The 21,068-nt window shown below is 38.1% G+C and overlaps 1 protein-coding gene across 1 annotated transcript in view; it reads right to left on the bottom strand.

Annotated features, from left to right (window-relative positions):
• Positions 1-21,068, bottom strand: part of MROH9 (maestro heat like repeat family member 9) — a 150,890-nt gene that overhangs the window by 86,638 nt on the left and 43,184 nt on the right. The window contains exons 4-5 of the mRNA XM_043922893.1: positions 16,258-16,345; positions 12,959-13,005 (exon numbers count right to left, since the gene is read on the bottom strand). Of these exons, the coding sequence (XP_043778828.1) occupies positions 12,959-13,005; positions 16,258-16,312 (102 nt within the window). The 5' untranslated portion in view covers positions 16,313-16,345. The remainder of the gene's footprint in view (positions 1-12,958; positions 13,006-16,257; positions 16,346-21,068) is intronic.

Here is a 21,068-nt window from a genome sequence, read left to right as displayed (position 1 = left end):
AAACACTGATGAAAGAAATCAAAGAGGACACAAACAGATGGAGAAACATACCGTGTTCATGGATTGGAAGAATCAATATTGTCAAAATGGCTATTCTACCCAAAGCAATCTATAGATTCAATGCAATCCCTATCAAGCTACCAACGGTATTTTTCACAGAACTAGACCAAAGAATTTCACAATTTGTATGGAAATACAAAAAACCTCGAATAGCCAAAGTAATCTTGACAAAGAAGAATGGAACTGGAGGAATCAACCTGCCTGACTTCAGACTCTACTACAAAGCCACAGTCATCAAGACAGTGTGGTACTGGCACAAAGACAGAAATATAGACCAATGGAACAGAATAGAAAGCCCAGAGATAAATCCACAAACCTATGGAAACCTTATCTTTGACAAAGGAGGCAAGGATATACAATGGAAAAAAGACAACCTCTTTAACAAGTGGTGCTGGGAAAACTGGTCAACCACTTGCAAAAGAATGAAACTAGAACACTTTCTAACACCATACACAAAAATAAACTCAAAATGGATTAAAGATCTAAATGTAAGACCAGAAACTATAAAACTCCTAGAGGAGAACATAGGCAAAACACTCTCCGACATAAATCACAGCAAGATCCTCTATGACCCACCTCCCAGAATATTGGAAATAAAAGCAAAACTAAACAAATGGGACCTAATGAAACTTAAAAGCTTTTGCACTACAAAAGAAACTATAAGTAAGGTGAAAAGACAGCCGTCAGATTGGGAGAAAATAATAGCAAATGAAGAAACAGACAAAGGATTAATCTCAAAAATATACAAGCAACTCCTGCAGCTCAATTCCAGAAAAATAAATGACCCAATCAAAAAATGGGCCAGAGAACTAAACAGACATTTCTCCAAAGAAGACATACAGATGGCTAACAAACACATGAAAAGGTGCTCAATGTCACTCATTATTAGAGAAATGCAAATCAAAACCACAATGAGGTACCATTACACACCAGTCAGGATGGCTGCTATCCAAAAGTCTACAAGCAATAAATGCTGGAGAGGCTGTGGAGAAAAGGGAACCCTCTTACACTGTTGGTGGGAATGCAAACTAGTACAGCCACTATGGAAAACAGTGTGGAGATTTCTTAAAAAACTGGAAATAGAACTGCCATATGACCCAGCAATCCCACTTCTGGGCATACACACTGAGGAAACCAGATCTGAAAGAGACACGTGCACCCCAATGTTCATCGCAGCACTGTTTATAATAGCCAGGACATGGAAGCAACCTAGATGCCCATCAGCAGATGAATGGATAAGGAAGCTGTGGTACATATACACCATGGAATTTTACTCAGCCGTCAAAAAGAATTCATTTGAACCAGTCCTAATGAGATGGATGAAACTGGAGCCCCTTATACAGAGTGAAGTAAGCCAGAAAGATAAAGAACATTACAGCATACTAACACATATATATGGAATTTAGAAAGATGGTAACGATAACCCTATATGCAAAACAGAAAAAGAGACACAGAAATACAGAACAGACTTTTGAACTCTGTGGGAGAAGGTGAGGGTGGGATGTTTCAAAAGAACAGCATGTATACTATCTATGGTGAAACAGATCACCAGCCCAGGTGGGATGCATGAGACAAGTGCTCGGGCCTGGTGCACTGGGAAGACCCAGAGGAATCGGGTGGAGAGGGAGATGGGAGGGGGGATTGGGATGGGGAATAAGTGTAAATCTATGGGTGATTCATATCAATGTATGACAAAACCCACTGAAATGTTGTGAAGTAATTAGCCTCCAACTAATAAAAAAATTAAAAAAAAAAAAAAAAAAAGGCAAGGTTGCTGGTCTGTTTTGTTAACTGTTAACTGTTGCATTCCCAGTGTCTAGAATAGTGCTCAGCACAAAACAAATATTTATTTAATGAGTAAAAGCAGCTCTGATGTGATATAATAATAAAACCTATTAAAGACTCTTTATCCGTAAAAAAAAAAAAAAAAAAAAAATCTCAGTCACTGGTTCTCAACACTGGCAGTACATTAAGGGGTTAAAAAATACTGATTTGAATACTGGACCACACCTTCAGAGATTTGGATATTGTAAGTCTGTATTCAAGACCTGGCATCAACATTAAAAAACAAAATTTATGATGCTGATATATTACATAGAACTCCTTTTTAAAACTCATTGTATTTAAATTAGTTTTGTGCCACCACTGTCTTTCCTTAGAAAGTTATTTTCCAGAGAGGTGTGGGACTCTCATCTCTGCACCCTACTAGAAGTCATACTTCACCGATTCTCCAGACATTTTAGGGTTTTAGTGTCAACATATTAACAGCTTGACTTGTGATAGGACCCCCAACTATGCACTCCCCTCATCAAAAAGCCTTTGCCATGCTTACAAATCTGCCCTTTTGACCAAGCATCTTGCTATGGAAAAATAGAGAACTGAATAGTTCTTTAGTATTACTGTAAGATTGCATTCCCAAGATGCAGTTATTTTCAGTTGACCATCAGACAGTTCTTTAGTATCTACCATTTGCTAGGCACTGTGTTAAGCAGTGGGACTAGAGCAGGGGGAAAGACAGATAGTATTTCTATAATCTCATGGGTAAGTAAACTTGAAACAAAGGAAATTGGTACATGATCAAAAGAGGAATTACAGGGATTACTATGGGAAGCTAATCTAGCAGATGATATAAAGGAAAATTTGTTTTCTAAAGAAGTTTTAGACTTAAGCTTAGAGACTATAGGGGTCAGGAGAGCAGAGGAAGTTTTCTCCAGAAAGAGAAACACTAGGGTCTAAAGATGACTTGAGAAAGTATTTGCTGCATTACAGATGTGGTTCTCAGCCTTGGCTGAACCTTAAAATCACTTGGATCCCTTCTAGAAATATAAATGCCTGGAATTCACCCCACAAAAGTGATTCAAAATCTCTGAAGGTGTGGCTCTAGCAACAGTATTTTAAAAGCTCCACACACAATTCTATTGGGTTGGCCAAAAAGTTCGTTTGAGTTTTTCCATAAGATGGCACAAAATCCCAAATGAACTCTTCAGCCAACCCAGTAATATGAAGCTGGAATTGAGAACCATTTTATTGAGGTCATAAAATGAAACCATATGGATGGAGCAAGGAGAGTAAGGGGAATGGTAAGTCATGAGGCCAGAAAGGGTGGATCACAGCTGGTCCTTTGTGAGTAAAAGGATTTAGTACTCATCTCTAAGGCCAATAAAAGTGAAAGTTGCTCAGTTGTGTCCTATTGTTTGTGACCCCATGGACTATTCAGTCCATGGAATTCTCCAGGTCAGAATACTGGAGTGTGTAGCCTTTCCCTTCTGCAGGGCATCTTCCCAACCCAGGGATTGGACCCAGATCTCCCACATTGCAGACGGGTTCTTTACAGCTGAACCACAAGGGAAGACCACAAGGCCAATGGGAGCCAGTTAATAGAAGGAGCAATAAGACCACAGGGCTGCTTTGTAGAGACTTGATTGAATGAGATAAAGTTGTTGCAAGAGAATGTTATCAAAGAGAGATTGTAATAGACTAGGATTAGAATGTTGGCAGTAGAAAAAGAGAGATGCATAGTGACTGGCAGTAATATCAAATGCTGCTTAAAGTTCATACAAAAAAATTATCCTTTGGATTTGAGACATGAAAACTACTGGAGACCTGGAGGTTTTCTGTAGATGCCCAGACTGGCAGGTCATCATGCTGAGTATTCAGCTCAAGTTTTATATTTGGATCTGAGGTTCTCAGCTATCTTCAGACACAAATGAAGCTATACACAAATAGACAAAGAAAAAAAATTCTACTAGTCAAAGGTTGCTTTTCCTTTCTATAAGAAAGACCAAAGTCAACAAGTGAGACACTGAAAACAAAACAAAAATAACAAGATGTGTTATTGTGACAAAATCATTTCATTTGTTCCCATTTCAGAACCATGTATACTGGGGACAATACTTGTCACTTATTGATTCTGGTGTGAAATAGTAATACTCACTGAAACTTGATATTCTATGCCTGCTGCTGCTGCTGCTGCTAAGTCGCTTCAGTCGTGTCTGACTCTGTGAGACCCCATAGATGGAAGCCCACCAGGCTCCCCCTTCCCTGGGATTCTCCAGGCAAAAACACTGAAGTGGGTTGCCATTTCCTTCTCCAATGCATGAATGTGAAAAGTGAAAGTGAAGTCGCTCAGTCATGCCCAACTCTTAGCAACCCCATGGACTGCAGCCTACCAGGCTTTTCCGTCCATGGGATTTTCCAGGCAAGAGTACTGGAGTGGGGGGCCATTGCCTTCTCCAATTCTATGCCTAGAGACCTTATGTAATACCTTTTCCTATCTCATTTTTCTCAGCTGGATTTCTGCCCCTTATGCTTTCTTTGATTTCTCTACTCCAAACAGAGCAGTGAACATTTCTGTTGAGTTCATTATTGATGGCCACTATAGTATACTTTCTTGAGGCATCTCAGAAGTTACAGCATGACTGTAAAAGTAGACCTGTTCAGAGAACCAAATATCCCTCACTTCCTTCACTTCCAAAGGGGAAGATTTCCACTTTGTTTGATTGGGGCCAGCAAAAAGAGGAAATTTTTCAAACTCAAGTGTACATGGACATCATAACCAGTTAATACATCCAGTATCACTGCCTAGTATCAATAGTATCAGTACTTAAGTCCAAGTCTTAATATGACTTCATTCCAAACCTTTTTGGTGATTGTCCACTTTGGAGCCCTATATTCATATATATCCACTTCAATATCTGAGAGAATTCTGCTGATAAAACTTAATGGTTTCTTACTCTCTCATTTTTCAAAAATATAATTGTATAAACCATCAGAACTAGTAATACGTAGTATTACCAGTACATAAATATAAAAAACCCTGAGCAGAACAGGTGATGAAGCCAGCATATTCACATCAACTTCAGTGGTTCAAGAGGATGAGGATTACTAGTTATTATTTTCCCAAGGCTCCTTGTAACCCCTTCCTCTAATAAATCCCCAATTTAGACCTAGATTAGACCTCTGAGTTAGGTCATTAGGGATTATTGTAATAACATAAACATTCTTCACATCTCTTCCATGATATCCATGGAAGCAGAACACGTTTTTTTCCAAATGATTAATAAGGTTTAGCCAGTTGGTGATGTAGACATTGTTTCCTAATTCCCACATTTTAGAAAGGCCTCTAGAACAGGCACTTATTTTGGAACAATTTCAATTTAGCTTTACCGCAGTTCTCCTGGGTTCCCTTACCCTATTGCTCTCCACCCGGGTGCACTTTCCCAATAAAATCTCTTGCTTTGTCAGCACATGTGTCTCCTTGGATAATTCATTTCCGAGTGTTAAACAAGAGCCCAGTTTCAGGCCCTGGAAGGGGTCCCCTTTCCTGCAACAAGTGGTGACTCTGGTGGGGACTCTTCTTTGCTGAGACTGATATCCTGACCACTCGGTGTACTCAGCGGCCAGCTTGCCTGCCAATGGACCAGACCCAGCGGCTGCAACTGGGACCCTTTTGTCCCTGGTCTCCTCCTGACACAGACAACTGGCCAGAGTGCCCCAACTGGTTTAATATAAGTTAAATATTATATCTGTTACAAGTTTGTCAACAAGGAAATTACCTTGAGTGAAGAAACTTCTAAAAAAATGTAAATGAGATCAGATGCCTCATGGCCTGCAACCAGGACTGGAAAAAGACATAATTTAAGGGACTGTCTCCAACCTGGATGGAAGGACTTTTTTATCAGGAGAAACTACACTACACCAGGATGAGAAGACGATGACATCAGAGGTAGACAGCTTGCCCAAGATGCTGGACCTGATTCATATGATCATTTATAATGTTTTCTTGACTTCTTAGACCTTTGCATATAAATCAAAAGCTTTTCTATAATAGGCCTGATCCTATGCTAGTTTTAGAAATCAATCCAATTGTTGGGTTTGTGGCCAGTTACCTGTGTCTAGTTCTGGGTTACCTTGGTAAATTTCTCTACAAGACTCTAACTGGTTGGTCCTGAAAAAATTTACTTAAAAAAATTATAGTCATATTCTTGTCACTGTGATATTACTAGATGGGATCCCCTCACCAGGTCAATTAATAATGCCTGCTCTGACTCTGGCCATAAACTTGAGCTTTCTTCTATTACTCAAGCTCAATCAGAGCAACAAGCAAAGTTTCAGCAAAGGAGGAAAAATCTCCCACAATTATGGGGTGGATTTATATAGATAACACCAGGCTATAGTAATTTAGGTTTAAAGTCTCCTCTAGGTTGGAAGGGTCTTCCCTGGTGGCTCAGAGGTTAAAGCATCTGCCCACAACGTGGGAGACCTGGGTTTGATCCCTGGGTCGGGAAGATTCCCCTGGAGAAGGAACTGGCAGTCCCAGTTTTCTTGCCTGGAGAATCCCATGGACGGAGGAGCCTGGTGGGCTACAGTCCATGGTGTCGCAAAGAGTCGGACATGATTGAGTGACTTCACTATCTTCACTAGTCCATCTAGGACTTCAATTTGCCATCTGTTAAGCCTTTTATTTTCCACTTTGACAAAATTCATGCTATCTGTGAACACTAGTAATTCTAGGTAACTCATATTACCAAACTGCTTCTCTATTTAGTGTTGAAAAGTTCCTCTTTAAATGAATAAATCTTCAATGGGCAGAAAAATCCTTTATTATTGTCCTCATCAGTCAATGTTATATGATAATTGGAAGCAATAACACTGACATAGCAAGTGTAACCCATGGAGAACCATAACATTCCAGCAAGTAGTCTGATGTCTCTTGAAGGCAAGATAGAGGGTATTAGCTCAGTGATTATGTTAATACATGGAATTAAAAAAACTTCCATATTTCTTTTTACTGTTACTCTTGGACAGACATTTAGGAATAGCAGTTAGAATGGAAAAGCTACATTCTAACTATATGAATACCTAAGGCATTAATCTCTCCTCACATAGTCCTTCTAGAACATTGTTGAAATTGTCTTCTCAGTGAACATTTGATGTGCCAAGTCACTAACACACACATCTCAATCTCTCCACAAGGAGAAACTCTTTGGTTATGTCCTGAGTTGATTCTTCAGTATGTTTTCACACATCTCAGATCAAAGCCAGGAGATCTTGTGATTTCTTAAAATGTTACAGTATAATATCTAATAGGAGTCTCAGGGGAAAGAATGAAGAAAACATAAAGAAGAAAACTGTCCAAGCAATAATACAAGATAGGGGCTTCCCTGATGGCTCAGTGGTGAAGGATCTGCCTGCCAGTGTGGGAGACATGAGTTCGATCCCTGTTCTGGGAAGATCCTACATGCTGGAGAGCAAATAAGCACATGCTCCACAACTTCTGAGCTTGTACTTTAGAGTCCAGGAGCTGCAACTGCTAATGCCCATGTGCCCTGCACTCTGTGCTCTGCAACAAGAGAAGCCCGCAATGAAAAGCCCACACACCAACAACTAGAGTGTAGCCCCTGCTTGCCGCAACTAGAGAAAAACCTGTGCAGCAATGAAGACCCAGCGCAGCCAAAAAATAAATAAATAAAAGTCTTTAAAAAATAATAAAAGATAGTTTCTCAAAGATAAATGGGTTGGAATCTTGAGACTGAAATATGAGTAAGTGCCTAACATACTTGACTAAAAAACACACCTAAAACTATTGTTATGAAATTTCAGTTTAGCCAAGATGAAGAAAGATCTTAAAGGCTTCCAGAGAAATAAAACAGATGACTAAGACTACAGAATCAGATCATGATCAGATTTTTCACTGATTATACTGTAATACCAGAAAAATGTAAGTTATGCCTTCAATTTTATAGTTTAAAGAAAATGATTTGCAGCCTAGGGAAATGGCGAGAATCATTATTGATGATATTATTGTTATTATATTTAAAAAATTTCATCTATATTGCAATATTTTGAAAGATGGAAGCATACTACTTTTACAAAACTAAAAAAAGCCATTTAAAATTGATCATATATCCACTTCACACACACACACAAATCTCTAAGTTCCCAGAACAGAAATTGTGCAGGTCATATTCTGCTGCAACAGTGCTATGAGATTACATGTTAAAAATAAAAGAATGAAACAATGGATATGTGTATGTAAAAAAATGAATTTATATTCCTATCTCACACCTAAACAAAAATAACTCAAAATAGAGAATAGATCTAAGTGTAAGAGCTACAACTGTAAAACCTATAGAAGAAAATGTAGGAGAAAATCTTTGTCACTTTTGGTTTAGGCAGCATTTTCTTAGATACAGCCTCCAAAGTACAGTCAACAAAAGAAAAGAAAAATTAGATTTGATCAATACTAAACATTTTTGCTTTCCATAAAGACACAATTAAGGAAAAGAAAAAAAGTCAATGTGCTGGGAGAAAATATTTACAAATCATATATTCTACACTCAATAACTATAAATATATAAAATACCCCTAGATAAATAATTAAGAAATATTTAAGGTATACATGAAAAAAACTTTACTGAAGATTCAGGTAAATGAGAGAATAAAACATGTTCCTGATGATAAGAACTTGAATGATGTCTCCATAAACTAATCTATAAATTTAGTATTTATTGTTGTTGTTCAGTTGCTAAGTCATGTGTGACTCTTTGTGACCCCGTGGACTGCAGCATACCAGTCTTCCCTGTCCTTCACTATTTCCCAGAGTTTGCTCAAACTCATGTCCATTGAGTTGATGAAGCCATTCAGCCATCTCATCCTCTGTCATTCCCTTCTTCTCCTGCCCTCAATCTTTCGCAGCATCAGGGTCTTTGCCAATGAGTCACTTCTTTGCATCAGGTGTCCAAAGTGTTGGAACTTCAGTTTCAGGATCAGTCCTTCCAATCTATATTCAGGAAATCAATGTATATTGATTTCCTTTAGAACTAACTGCTTTGATCTCCTTGCTGTCTAAGGAACTCTTAAGAGTCTTCTCCAGCACTGCAGTTTGAAAGCATCAATACTTCAGTGCTCAGCCTTCCTTATGGTCCAGCTCCCACATCCGTACATGACTACTGGAAAAACCATAGCTTTGACTATATGGACCTTTGTTGGCAAAGTGATGTTTCTGCTTTTTAATATGCTGTCTAGGTTTGTCATAGCTTTTCTTCCAAAGAATTTCATAGCAGCAGTCACTGCTCCTGAGTGATTTTGGAGCACAAGAAAATAAAGTCTGTCACTGTTTTCATTTTTTTCCCCGTCTATTTGCCATGAAGTGTTGAAACTGGATGCCATGATCTTAGTTTTTTGAACATTGAGTTTTAAGCCAACTTTTTCACTCTCCTCTTTCACTTTTATCAAGAGGCTCTTGAGTTCCTCTTCATTTTCTGCCATTAGGGTGGTATACACTTTAGTATAATTCTAATCAAATGCCAAAAGAAATTCTAGGAGAAATTTCACAAATAGAGTTCAAAATTTTTCTGAAAGTGGGGACTTCCCTGGTGGTACAGAGGTTAGGACTCCACACTTCCACCACAGAGGGCACGATCCTAGGTGTGGAAACTAAGATCTCACATGCAGCACAGTGTGACCAAAAACAAAAAAGTTGATCTGTAATGACCTATACAGAAAAAATATATATAAAAAAGAGTGGATAAATGTATATGTATAAATAATTATTTCCTGTACATCTGAAACTAATGCAGCATTGTAAATCAACTATACTCCAATAAAATAAAAGCCAAAGTTCTTTTGAAAAGCATAAATGAGTAAAATTAGTCAATACATTTTTGAAAAAGAGGAACCACTGGATAGATTCACTTAATTAGATATAGAAAAACTTTGTGCTATTAATATATAGCTGAGCCATCTATAATAGATTAAAAATATGATAGCTTCTTTACTGCTGTGATTTGCTAAGATAATATTGACTATTTTTTGCTGATGGTGAAGGATCCGCTTGCCAATGCAAGAGATGAGAGTTTGATCCCTGGGTTGGAAAGATCCCCTGGAGTAGGAAATGGCAACCCACTTGAGTATTTTTGCCTCCATGGACAGAGAAGCCTGGCAGGCTACAGTCCATGGGGTTGCAAAGAATTGGACATGACTGAGCAAGCATGCAGTTTTGCTGGAGCCAAATGATGCTGCTGAGGCGGCCATCTGTCAAAGGCATTGATACTGCTGCTAGTGCTTGCTGGTAGAGTCCCATGACGGGTGATACCCACAATCAAGAGAACTCGTAACTTATTTTACTTAGCATAAGACCCTCTAAGTCTATTAATGTTGCTGAAAATGGCAAGATTTCATTCTTTTTATGACTGAGTAATATTCCATTGTATATATGTACCGCATAGTCTCCATTTATTTGTTGATGGACAATTATGTTGCTTCCATAGCTCGGCTGCTGTAAATAATGCTGCAATGAATATGGGGGTCATATATATTTTCAAATTAGTGTTTTTGTTTTCTTCAAATAAACACAAAGGAGTTGAGTTACTGGTTCACAGTAATATAATTTGAAAGTCAACCATACTTCAATTTAAAAAGAGAGACGAGGAAAACTGGGGTTGCACAAAAGATTCTCTCACTTTCTAGCAAGAGCCACAGGTGACCACATTCACTGTCACCATTTTATCTACTCATTGTTTCTCTCTCTTTTACAGCAACCCCTTTTTTCTAGGACTTGGCAGCTAGGACTGCTATAGTGAAACTCTGCCCATTCTTCCACCAGCCCATTGTCCTTGAATCACACCTATGTACCTTGATAATACTTTCACACAAGAGGTGTTCTTCTCTTGCAGTCTCTTCCATCCTGATAGTCCTGTCTCATCTGGAGTGGTCCATCTGGAGTGGGCCTGAATTCTAGCAAGAACTTAGTTTAGGCTCAAACCATGACCTTTACATGAAACAAGTTTAATTTTTGTCCCGTGAATCATTTGACCATCTCCTCTCTGTCTATATACATCTATTTCCAACATAAGTCTTTGTCATTCTCTTGAAGATAATCTTATTTTTGGACTTAAGTGAAATATAGACCATGCTTCTGAAAAACATTAAAAACTGAAATTACAGTACAATTTTAATCTTCATAGGACCATATTCTTACTTTACAAGTTTAGTAACTGTCTTACTAGATCACCAGTTTATCTCTGGAGACATAGCAGGAATCAATAAAACAGTTGACTGAGCAACAACAACTAACAACAAAACAGAGTTTCAAATTCACACAGTAAGATTGCTCTATATTAATTTTATGAAGATCCCCCTTCACCAGAGAAATAAAAGGGACTAGGGGTGACTTAGAGACAAAGAAAAGAAATCCAATGACATAAAAGTAAAATAAAGATTAAAATTAGGATAAAATTGATGATCTGTGAGGGACATTCACAGACATACATAGGAAACAGCACCTTTACGAGAGCAGGAGATGGATTTCAAATTTAGATACAAATGTGTAGGTTGAGCCAGTGATGAAACTTAATGATCTATAGAAGCATCTTTTAAAATAAAATTTTAAAGCACTATATTTATTTAAACATTTAAAAATGTAATGCACACACATACAGGACAATCAGGTAAATAGTGACAAAATTTCCAAGTCTTCCTTCTATCTATCCAGAGATAGAATACACCGATATAGAAGTGCTAGCAACACTGTTTTGGTTGAGAAGACCAGGAAACGGTTTGATTTTTTCCTGTAATTCTTCTACTGTACTCCATCGCTCTCTACTCCCTGATCCGATCCTCTCCTAGATCGTTGTCTCCCTTATTGACTTCTAAGTCTGATTTCATGAATTTTCCATCTCTTTTGGTTACTAAAATGAATTCACCATTATTTTTAATACTGAATCCTGTTTATTTAAAATCTTTAACCTTATTATTTATTCCTTGATCCCAAGGGCAGGCAAGAGTCTTGGTTTTAGGGCCAACACATTATAACTTGGTGGTGATACCAGAGATTCTGGAACCAGATTCCATGGATTCGTATCCTGTTCCGCCACTTGAAAATTATGGACCCACAGGCAGGTCACACCTCTTGCCTCAGTCTCCTCATTTTCCGAGCAGGGATAATAGAAGTACTTACAGTATAGGACTGCTGTGAGGATTAAATGAGCTTTTCATGTAAAGCACTCAGAGCGTAACTAAGATGTTATTAAAGCTATTTAAGTGTTAGCCATTTTTGCTATTATTGGAGTGAATAATGGGGTTTTTCTCTCTCACAGCTCCCCTGTCTCCTCTGTCTTTATTTTTATTTTTATAATAGTGTTTATTTTATTTTTGACTGCCCTGCGTCTTCATTGCTGTGTGAGCTTTCTCTAGTTGTGTCAGTAGAGGCTACTCTCTAGTTGTGGTGGGCAGGCTTCTCAGTAGTGGCTTCTTTTGTTGTGGGCACAGGCTCTGGGGTGCGTGGGCTCGGTAACTGCGGCTCCTGGGATCCAGAGCACAGGCCCAATAGTTACGGCACAGGGGTTAGTTCTCCGCGGCATGTAAGATCTTCCCAGACCAGGGGTCGAACCCACGTCTCCTGCTTTGGCAGGTGGACTCTACCACTAAGCCAACAGGGAAGCTTCTCTGAGGTTGTGGTGGTGAACTGGGAAAATATTTTTCTTTTTTGTCTGCCCACAGCATGACCTCTTGTCCTCTTTCTAGTGGTCATTACTTCTGACCTAGTTTGGTGGGAAGGATTTCCACAGTGATGAAGAAGAATAGGCTATTGTAGCAGGCCAGTCAGGAGATGAAGGTAGATGGGAAAAATAGTGTGATGAGTCAAAACTTTCATCCTTTGGAATTAGTGTTGAAGGTCATTTTCCGGGGCACACAAGGGTAAGCAGGAATAGGACTCTGCCAAGAAAAAATCTAAAAACAGTTTTCAACCAAACTGCCCTTTTCTCTTCCATCTACCCACACAATTGTATTTTAAGCATTATTTATAACAGGTGTGTAATGGAGACAATGAACAAATTTGTTTGTTTCCCCCCAAGAGATTTCAGTTACATTAATATCCTCATAAAATATCACTTACCATGTGGTGCCACTTGACACTGGACTGTAGAATGTGAAGATTACTTACTAGTCAAAGAGAAGAGAGAGACTCATTAAAAGAGAATGAACTCACACATGTACACCCATGGCTGATCGATGTCGATGTATGGCAAAAACCACTACAATACTGTAATTAGCCTCCAATTAAAATAAATTAATGAATGAAAAAAAAAGAGCAAACGAACTCTTACCACCTGTTGGATCATATCCCCAAATCTAAAGCTTTTTAACCTTAATGGCAAAGCTCAATAAAGATAGTACATGAAGACACACACACACAGGAAAACTTCAGACAAATTCATCACAGATTTTCCTGGACACTTAACTAAAGATTAGCCAAGAAGCCACATTAAAAGCATAATCAAGTGATATTTATTTCAAACATACAAGAATGGTGATATTAAAGAGGACATAAAATATAATTCTCATCTTTAATTATTAAAAAATTACATGATAATTTTTATTAAGGCAAAATTTCTGATAAAATTTTAAATCAATTCTTGATTACAATTCTTTAATAAAATAGGCATGTGTCATTCTCTTAATGTGACACATAAACACAAAAGCCAGAGCCAGGTGTAATAAGGAGATAATTAGAAGCATTCTCAATTAAAGAACAAGGCAAAGATGACTATTACTACTACTATCATTTGCCATTTCTGGACATTCCATCCAGTATTATTGAAAAATAGAAAGAAATCAGTATATTAAAATTGGAAAGAAAAAGACTATATTATCTTTTAATTCTTTATCTCATGGGAAAGTATACGAGTGCCTTTTATTTTATTTTATTTTTTTAAGTTTCATTGACCTTTATTATTTTTTATTTTTTTTAATTATTATTATTTTTTTTCCAGTGGGTTTTGTCATACATTGATATGAATCAGCCATGGATTTACATGTATTCCCAATCCCGATCCCCCCTCCCACCTCCCTCTCCACCCGATTCCTCTGGGTCTTCCCAGTGCACCAGGCCAGAGCACTTGTCTCATGCATCCCACCTGGGCTGGTGATCTGTTTCACCATAGATAGTATACATGCTGTTCTTTTGAAATATCCCACCCTCACATTCTCCCACAGAGTTCAAAAGTCTGTTCTGTATTTCTGTGTCTCTTTTTCTGTTTTGCATATAGGGTTATCGTTATCACCTTTCTAAATTCCATATATATGTGTTAGTATGCTGTAATGTTCTTTATCTTTCTGGCTTACTTCACTCTGTATAAGGGGCTCCAGCTTCATCCATCTCATTAGGACTGGTTCAAATGAATTCTTTTTGACGGCTGAGTAAAATTCCATGGTGTATATGTACCACAGCTTCCTTATCCATTCATCTGCTGATGGGCATCTAGGTTGCTTCCATGTCCTGGCTATTATAAACAGTGCTGCGATGAACATTGGGGTGCACGTGTCTCTTTCAGATCTGGTTTCCTCAGTGTGTATGCCCAGAAGTGGGATTGCTGGGTCATATGGCAGTTCTATTTCCAGTTTGTTAAGAAATCTCCACACTGTTTTCCATAGCGGCTGTACTAGTTTGCATTCCCACCAACAGTGTAAGAGGGTTCCCTTTTCTCCACACCCTCTCCAGCATTTATTGCTTGTAGACTTTTGGATAGCAGCCATCCTGACTGGCGTGTAATGGTACCTCATTGTGGTTTTGATTTGCATTTCTCTGATAATGAGTGATGTTGAGCATCTTTTCATGTGTTTGTTAGCCATCTGTATGTCTTCTTTGGAGAAATGTCTGTTTAGTTCTTTGGCCCATTTTTTGATTGGGTCATTTATTTTTCTGGAATTGAGCTGCAGGAGTTGCTTGTATATTTTTGAGATTAATCCTTTGTCCGTTTCTTCATTTGCTATTATTTTCTCCCAATCTGAGGGCTGTCTTTTCACCTTACTTATAGTTTCCTTTGTAGTGCAAAAGCTTTTAAGTTTCATTAGGTCCCATTTGTTTAGTTTTGCTTTTATTTCCAATATTCTGGGAGGTGGGTCATAGAGGATCTTGCTGTGATTTATGTCAGAGAGTGTTTTGCCTATGTTCTCCTCTAGGATACGAGTGCCTTTTAAATGTGTCTATATCAGAATGATTTAACTAGCACTGAAGTTATGGATGACTGAAATGTTTGGCAAAATACTCTAATAAAACTTTTAGGACCTAATATGTTTTGTTTGCTTCTTTAAGGAGGTAGCCCTTTGATCGTTACTTTTATTTCTTCTAATTGTTCTATTTAAACTTTCTAGGTCTTCTGTACTTCTTTTTCAAAAAATAATGTCTTTATTTTAGAATAATTTTAGATTTATAGAAAAGTTGTGAAGATAGCATAGAGTTTTCATGTACCTGTCACCTTATTTCCCCTAGTGTTATCATCTTACATAACCATAGCACATCTGTCAAAACTGAAAAATTAATAAAAGTACAATTTTATTAACTAAATTGTAGACTTTATTTGTCTACTAAAGTCCTTTTCCTGTTTCAGGATTCAATTCAGGATACCACATTGCATTTAATAGTAATTTCTCCTTCATTTCCTCTATTTTGTGATTATTTTGTGATCTTTCCTTGTTTATGAATTTGACTATTTTGGGAGGGAACCTAGTCAGATGTTTTGGAATGGCCCTCAAGTTTGCATTTATCTGATATTTTATCAACATTTCATAGGAGATATAGTTTTTTGGGGAAAATATCACAAAACCGAAGTCTTCTTCTTCTCAGAGTATCAGATTTTGAGTTTATTCACTAGTTGTACTATTTTTCCCTTATCAAATTCAAGGATGCAGCTTCATCTTTATGTATGCCTTCTTTCCTCCATGAGGTTCTTTTTCTAACTTCTTGTGAATTCTTGATTCAATTATATTTCCATCCTTCCTAGTTTATAATTCTAAGTATGTAAAGCTGTGGATTTTTCTCTGCATACTCTTTCAGCTATATGTTATAGATTCTAATAGGTAGGGCTATCAAGATTCTGTAACTTCTGTATTAATTTTCTCTTTAAACTAAGAGTTGTTTAAAATAGAGTATCTTATATGACAAATGATAGGAATTTTTTGTTTCCTAAATTGATTACTGACATAATTTTTTTGCATTGTGATCAGAGAATATTTCTGCTGTTTCTACATTTTGGAATTTATACAGAAATTTCTAGCTTAACATATGGTTATCTTTTGTGAGTATTCCTTTTTGTGGGCACTAGGGAAAAAAAAGATATATTCTTTGCATTCAGGGCTAGAGATTGATATACGAGTTTCTCTCTCTCTTTCCCACACACATACATACACACTTACATTTGTGTTCAACATAGCCTAAATTCTTACTTGCTTTAGTAATCCTTGAGGACATGCTGACAGAAGTGACTTAAAGCCTTCTGCTACTCTGTAAAAGAGTATATTGTATTAGTACATAAGCCAATATGTGGTTCCTAGAGCTTTGTCTGCTTTATGAATTTTGATACTTTTATGTTATATGGTATTTCAGTTCAGTTCAGTCGCTCAGTCGTGTCCGACTCTTTGTGACCCCATTAACTGCAGCATGCCAGGTCTTCCTGTCCATCACAAACACCCAGAGTTTACCCAAACCCATGTCCATAGAGTCAGTGATGCCATCTAACCATCTCATCCTCTGTCATCCCCTTCTCCTCCCACCCTCAATCTTTCCCAGCAACAGGGTCTTTTCAAATGAGTCAGCTCTTCACATCAGGTGGCCAAAGTATTGGAGTTTCAGCTTCAGCATCAGTCCTTCCAATTAACACCCAGGACTGATCTCCTTTAGGATGGACTGGTTGGATCTCCTTGCAGTCCAAGGGACTCTCAAGAGTCTTCTCCAACACCACAGTTCAAAAGCATCAATTCTTCGGTGCTCAGCTTTCTTTATGGTCCAACTCTCACATCCATACATGACCACTGGAAAAACTATAGCCTTGACTAGACGTACTTTTGCTGACAAAGTAATGTCTCTGCTTTTTAATATGCTGTCTAGGTTGGTCATAACTTTCTTTCCAAGGAGTAAGTGTGTTTTAATTTCATGGCTGCAGTCACCATCTGCAGTGATTTTGGAGCCCAGGAAAATAAAGTCAGTCACTGTTTCCACTGTTTCCCCATCTATTTGCCATGAAGTGATGGGACCAGAGGCCATGATCTTAGTTTTCTGAATGCTGAGCTTTAAGCCAACTTTTTCACACTCTTCTTTCCCTTTCATCAAGAGGCTCTTAGTTCTTCTTCACTTTCTGCCATGAGGGTGGTGTCATCTGCATATCTGAGGTTATTGATACTTCTCCCATCAATTTAGATCATTTTAATTTTCAATTGCTGTGTAACAAGTTACCACAAATGTAATGATTTAAAAAAACACTCATTTATTATTTGACATTTTCTGCTGGTCAAGGTCAGACGGCTGTGCTTAGGGTCTCACATGCTAGAATCAAGGTGTCAGTATGAACTTCCATCTCACTTGAGATTCAGGATCTTCTTCCAAGGTCATTAAATTGTTGGCAGAGTACAGTTCCTTGAGACTGAAAGACTGAAGATCCTGCCCTCTTGCTGGCTGTGTCTGAGGGCATCTTTCAGCTTCTAGAAACTGTCTGCAGTTCCTTTCTCTGTGGCCCCTTCACACTACCAATACAACTTCTGTCTCCAACATCTAAGACCTAGACTTAAAAGGATCATGTGATTACATCAAACCATTCATAATACTCCTTTGATTAACTCAAAGCCAACTGTCTAGTAACCTACTTACATCTATAAAATCCCTTTTGCCAAGTATTGTGTAACAGTCATATCCCATTATATTTAGAGCTCCAGGCTTTGTCCTTTCTTAACCTTTCAGCTTCAAGAGGTGGGATTTATGCAAGGCAAGGATACCCAGAGACAGGAATATTGGAGGACATCTTAAAATTCTTCTTGCAGCATGCATTTTTTATAATTTTTATCTTCATTATGGTTTATAGATTTTCTCATTATGTGATGCACTTAAAAAATGACACTTTAATGCTTTAAGGTTAATTCAAGCCTAAAAGTCAGCTTGTCTGAATTAAGATCCTGACTCCTAATTTGTTGTTGTTATTTTTTACATTTTCTTTGTGTACTTTGCCCCATCTTTGAGTTGTTTTGCTTTTTAAATGTTTCTAGTAGGTAGGATATTGCTGGGTTTCATGTAATTTAACCAGATTCCTTTCTCTGTAATGCAAAAGTAGAAAGTCAAGTGATACCTGGAATAACAGGCAAATTTGGTCTTGGAGTACAGAATGAAGCAGGGCAAAGGCTAATAGAGTTTTGCTAAGAGAATGCACTGGTCACAGCAAACACCCTCTTCCAACAACACAAGAGAAGACTCTACACATGGAAATCACCAGATAGTCAATACCAAAATCAGATTGATTATATTCTTTGCAGCCAAAGATGGAGAAGCCCTATACAGTCAGCAAAAACAAGACTGGGAGCTGACTGTGGCTCAGATCATGAATTCCTTATTGCCAAATTCAGACTTAAATTGAAGAAAGTAGGGAAACCACTAGATCATTCATTCAGGTATGACCTAAATCAAATCCCTTACGACTATACAGTGGAAGCAACAAATAGATTCAAGATATTAGCTCTGATCGACAGAGTACCTGGAGAACTATGGGTGGAGGTTCGTGACATTGTATAGGAGGCAGTGAGCAAGACTATCCTGAAGAAAAAGAAATGCAAAAAGGCAAAATGGTTGTCTGAGGAGGCCTTACAAATGACTGTGAAAAGAAGAGAAGCAAAAGGCAAAGGAGAAAAGGAAAGATATACCCATTTGAATGCAGAGTTCCAAAGAATAGCAAAGAGAGATAAGAAAGCCTTCCTCAGTCATCAGTGCAAAGAAATAGAGGAAAACAATAGAATGGGAAAGACTAGAGATTTCTTCAAGAAAATTAGAGATACCAAAGGAACATTTCATGCAAAGATGGGCTCAATAAAGGACAGAAATGATATGGACCTAACAGAAGCATAAGATATTAAGAAGAGGTGTCAAGAAAACACAGAAGAACTATACAAAAAAGATCTTCACCACCCAGATAATCATGATGGTGTGATCAGTCACCTAAACCCAGACATCCTGAAATGTGAAGTCAAGTGGGCCTTAGGAAGCATCACTATGAACAAAGCTAGTGGAGGTGATGGAATTCCAGTTGAGCTACTTCAAATTCTGGAAGATGATGCTGTGAAAGTGCTGCACTCAATATGTCAGCAAATTTGGAAATGTCAGCAGTGGCCACAGGACTGGAAAAGGTCAGTTTTCATTTCAATCCCAAAGAAAGGCAATGCCAAAGAATGCTCAAATTACCGCACAATTGCACTCATCTCACACACTGGTAAAGTAATGCTTAAAATTCTCCAAGCCAGGCTTTAGCAATACGTGAACTGCGAACTTCCAGATGTTCAAGCTGGTTTTAGAAAAGGCAGAGGAACCAGAGATCAAATTGCCAACATCCATTGGATCATCGAAAAAGCAAGAGAGTTCCAGAAAAACATCTATTTCTGCTTTGTTGACTATGCCAAAGTCTTTGACTATGTGGATCACAATAAACTGTGGAAAATTCTGAAAGAGATGGGAATACCAGACTACTCGACCTGCCTCTTGAGAAACCTGTATGCAGGTCAGGAAGCAACAGTTAGAAGTGGCCATGGAACAACAGACTGGTTCCAAATCGGGAAAGGAGTACATCAAGGCTCTATATTGTTACCCTGCTTATTTAACTTATATGCAGAGTACATCATGAGAAACACTGGGCTGGAGGAAGCACAAGCTGGAATCAAGATTGCCAGGGGAAATATCAATAACCTCAGATATGCAGATGACACCACCCTATGGCAGAAAGTGAAGAAGAACTAAAGAGCCTCTTGATGAAAGTGAAAGACGAGAGTGAAAAAGTTTGCTTAAAGCTCAACATTCAGCAAACTAAGATCATGGCATCTGGTCCCATCACTTTATGTCAGATGGATGGGGAGACAGTGGAAACAGTGGCTGACTTTATTTTCCTGGGCTCCAAAATCACTGCAGATTGTGATTGCAGCCATGAAATTAAAACACACTTACTCCTTGGAAGGAAAGTTATGACCAACCTAGACAGCATATTAAAAAGCAGAGACATTACTTTGTCAGCAAAGGTCTGTCTAGTCAAGGCTATGTTTTTTCCAGTGGTCAGGTATGGATGTGAGAGTTGGACTATAAAGAAAGCTGAGCACCGAAGAATTGATGCTTTTGAACTGTGGTGTTGGAGAAGACTCTTGAGAGTCCCTTGGACTGCAAGGAGATCCAACCAGTCCATCCTAAAGGAGATCAGTCCTGGGTGTTAATTGGAAGGACTGATGCTGAAGCTGAAACTCCAATACTTTGGCCACCTGATGTGAAGAGCTGACTCATTTGAAAAGACCCTGTTGCTGGGAAAGATTGAGGGTGGGAGGAGAAGGGGATGACAGAGGATGAGATGGTTGGATGGCATCACTGACTCAATGGACATGGGTTTGGATGGACTCTGGGAGTTGGTGATGGACAGGGAAGCCTGGTGTGCTGCGATTCATGGGGTCACAAAGAGTCGGACACGACTGAGAGACTGAACTGAACTGAACTGCTATATTACTTGATGACCTATTAATCCTCTAATTTAAGTAATAAAGAAATCAAGGTACTTACATTTTCTCCTCCTTATTTCCTAATTTTCATGGGTGATTAGTTATATAATTTTTATGTTTACATAGTTTAAATATTTACATTCGGTTCTATAAAAACAATCCCCATTTTCTTTTAAATAGATTCAGTGCATACTGCTCCTCTAGCATCTCTTTGAGCTGAAGTTTATTTTCTATTAGTCTCTTGAAGAAGGGAATCACATTCCTTGAGTTCTTTCTTGTTAAAAACCATTTCTCACACTACTCTGTTTTCATTGTTTTTTTTCAGACATTCCATATTTACTAAATGTGTATTACCAGTTTACTGTATCAAAGTCTTAGCTTTAGCAAAATTTTCCCCTTAAAATTCTCACAGGATTGAATACAAATGTGAAGAAATTTTAGAACAGATCTAGAATTTTTCCTGCGATACAAGTTTTGCTATTCAGGGATTTTACATGTGC

This window comes from Cervus elaphus, chromosome 14, assembly GCF_910594005.1.
Source record: "Cervus elaphus chromosome 14, mCerEla1.1, whole genome shotgun sequence".
In the NCBI taxonomy this organism is placed as follows: Eukaryota; Metazoa; Chordata; class Mammalia; order Artiodactyla; family Cervidae; genus Cervus; species Cervus elaphus.
Note: the sequence above shows the minus strand (reverse complement) of the source record. Positions and strands in the feature narration are given on the sequence as shown.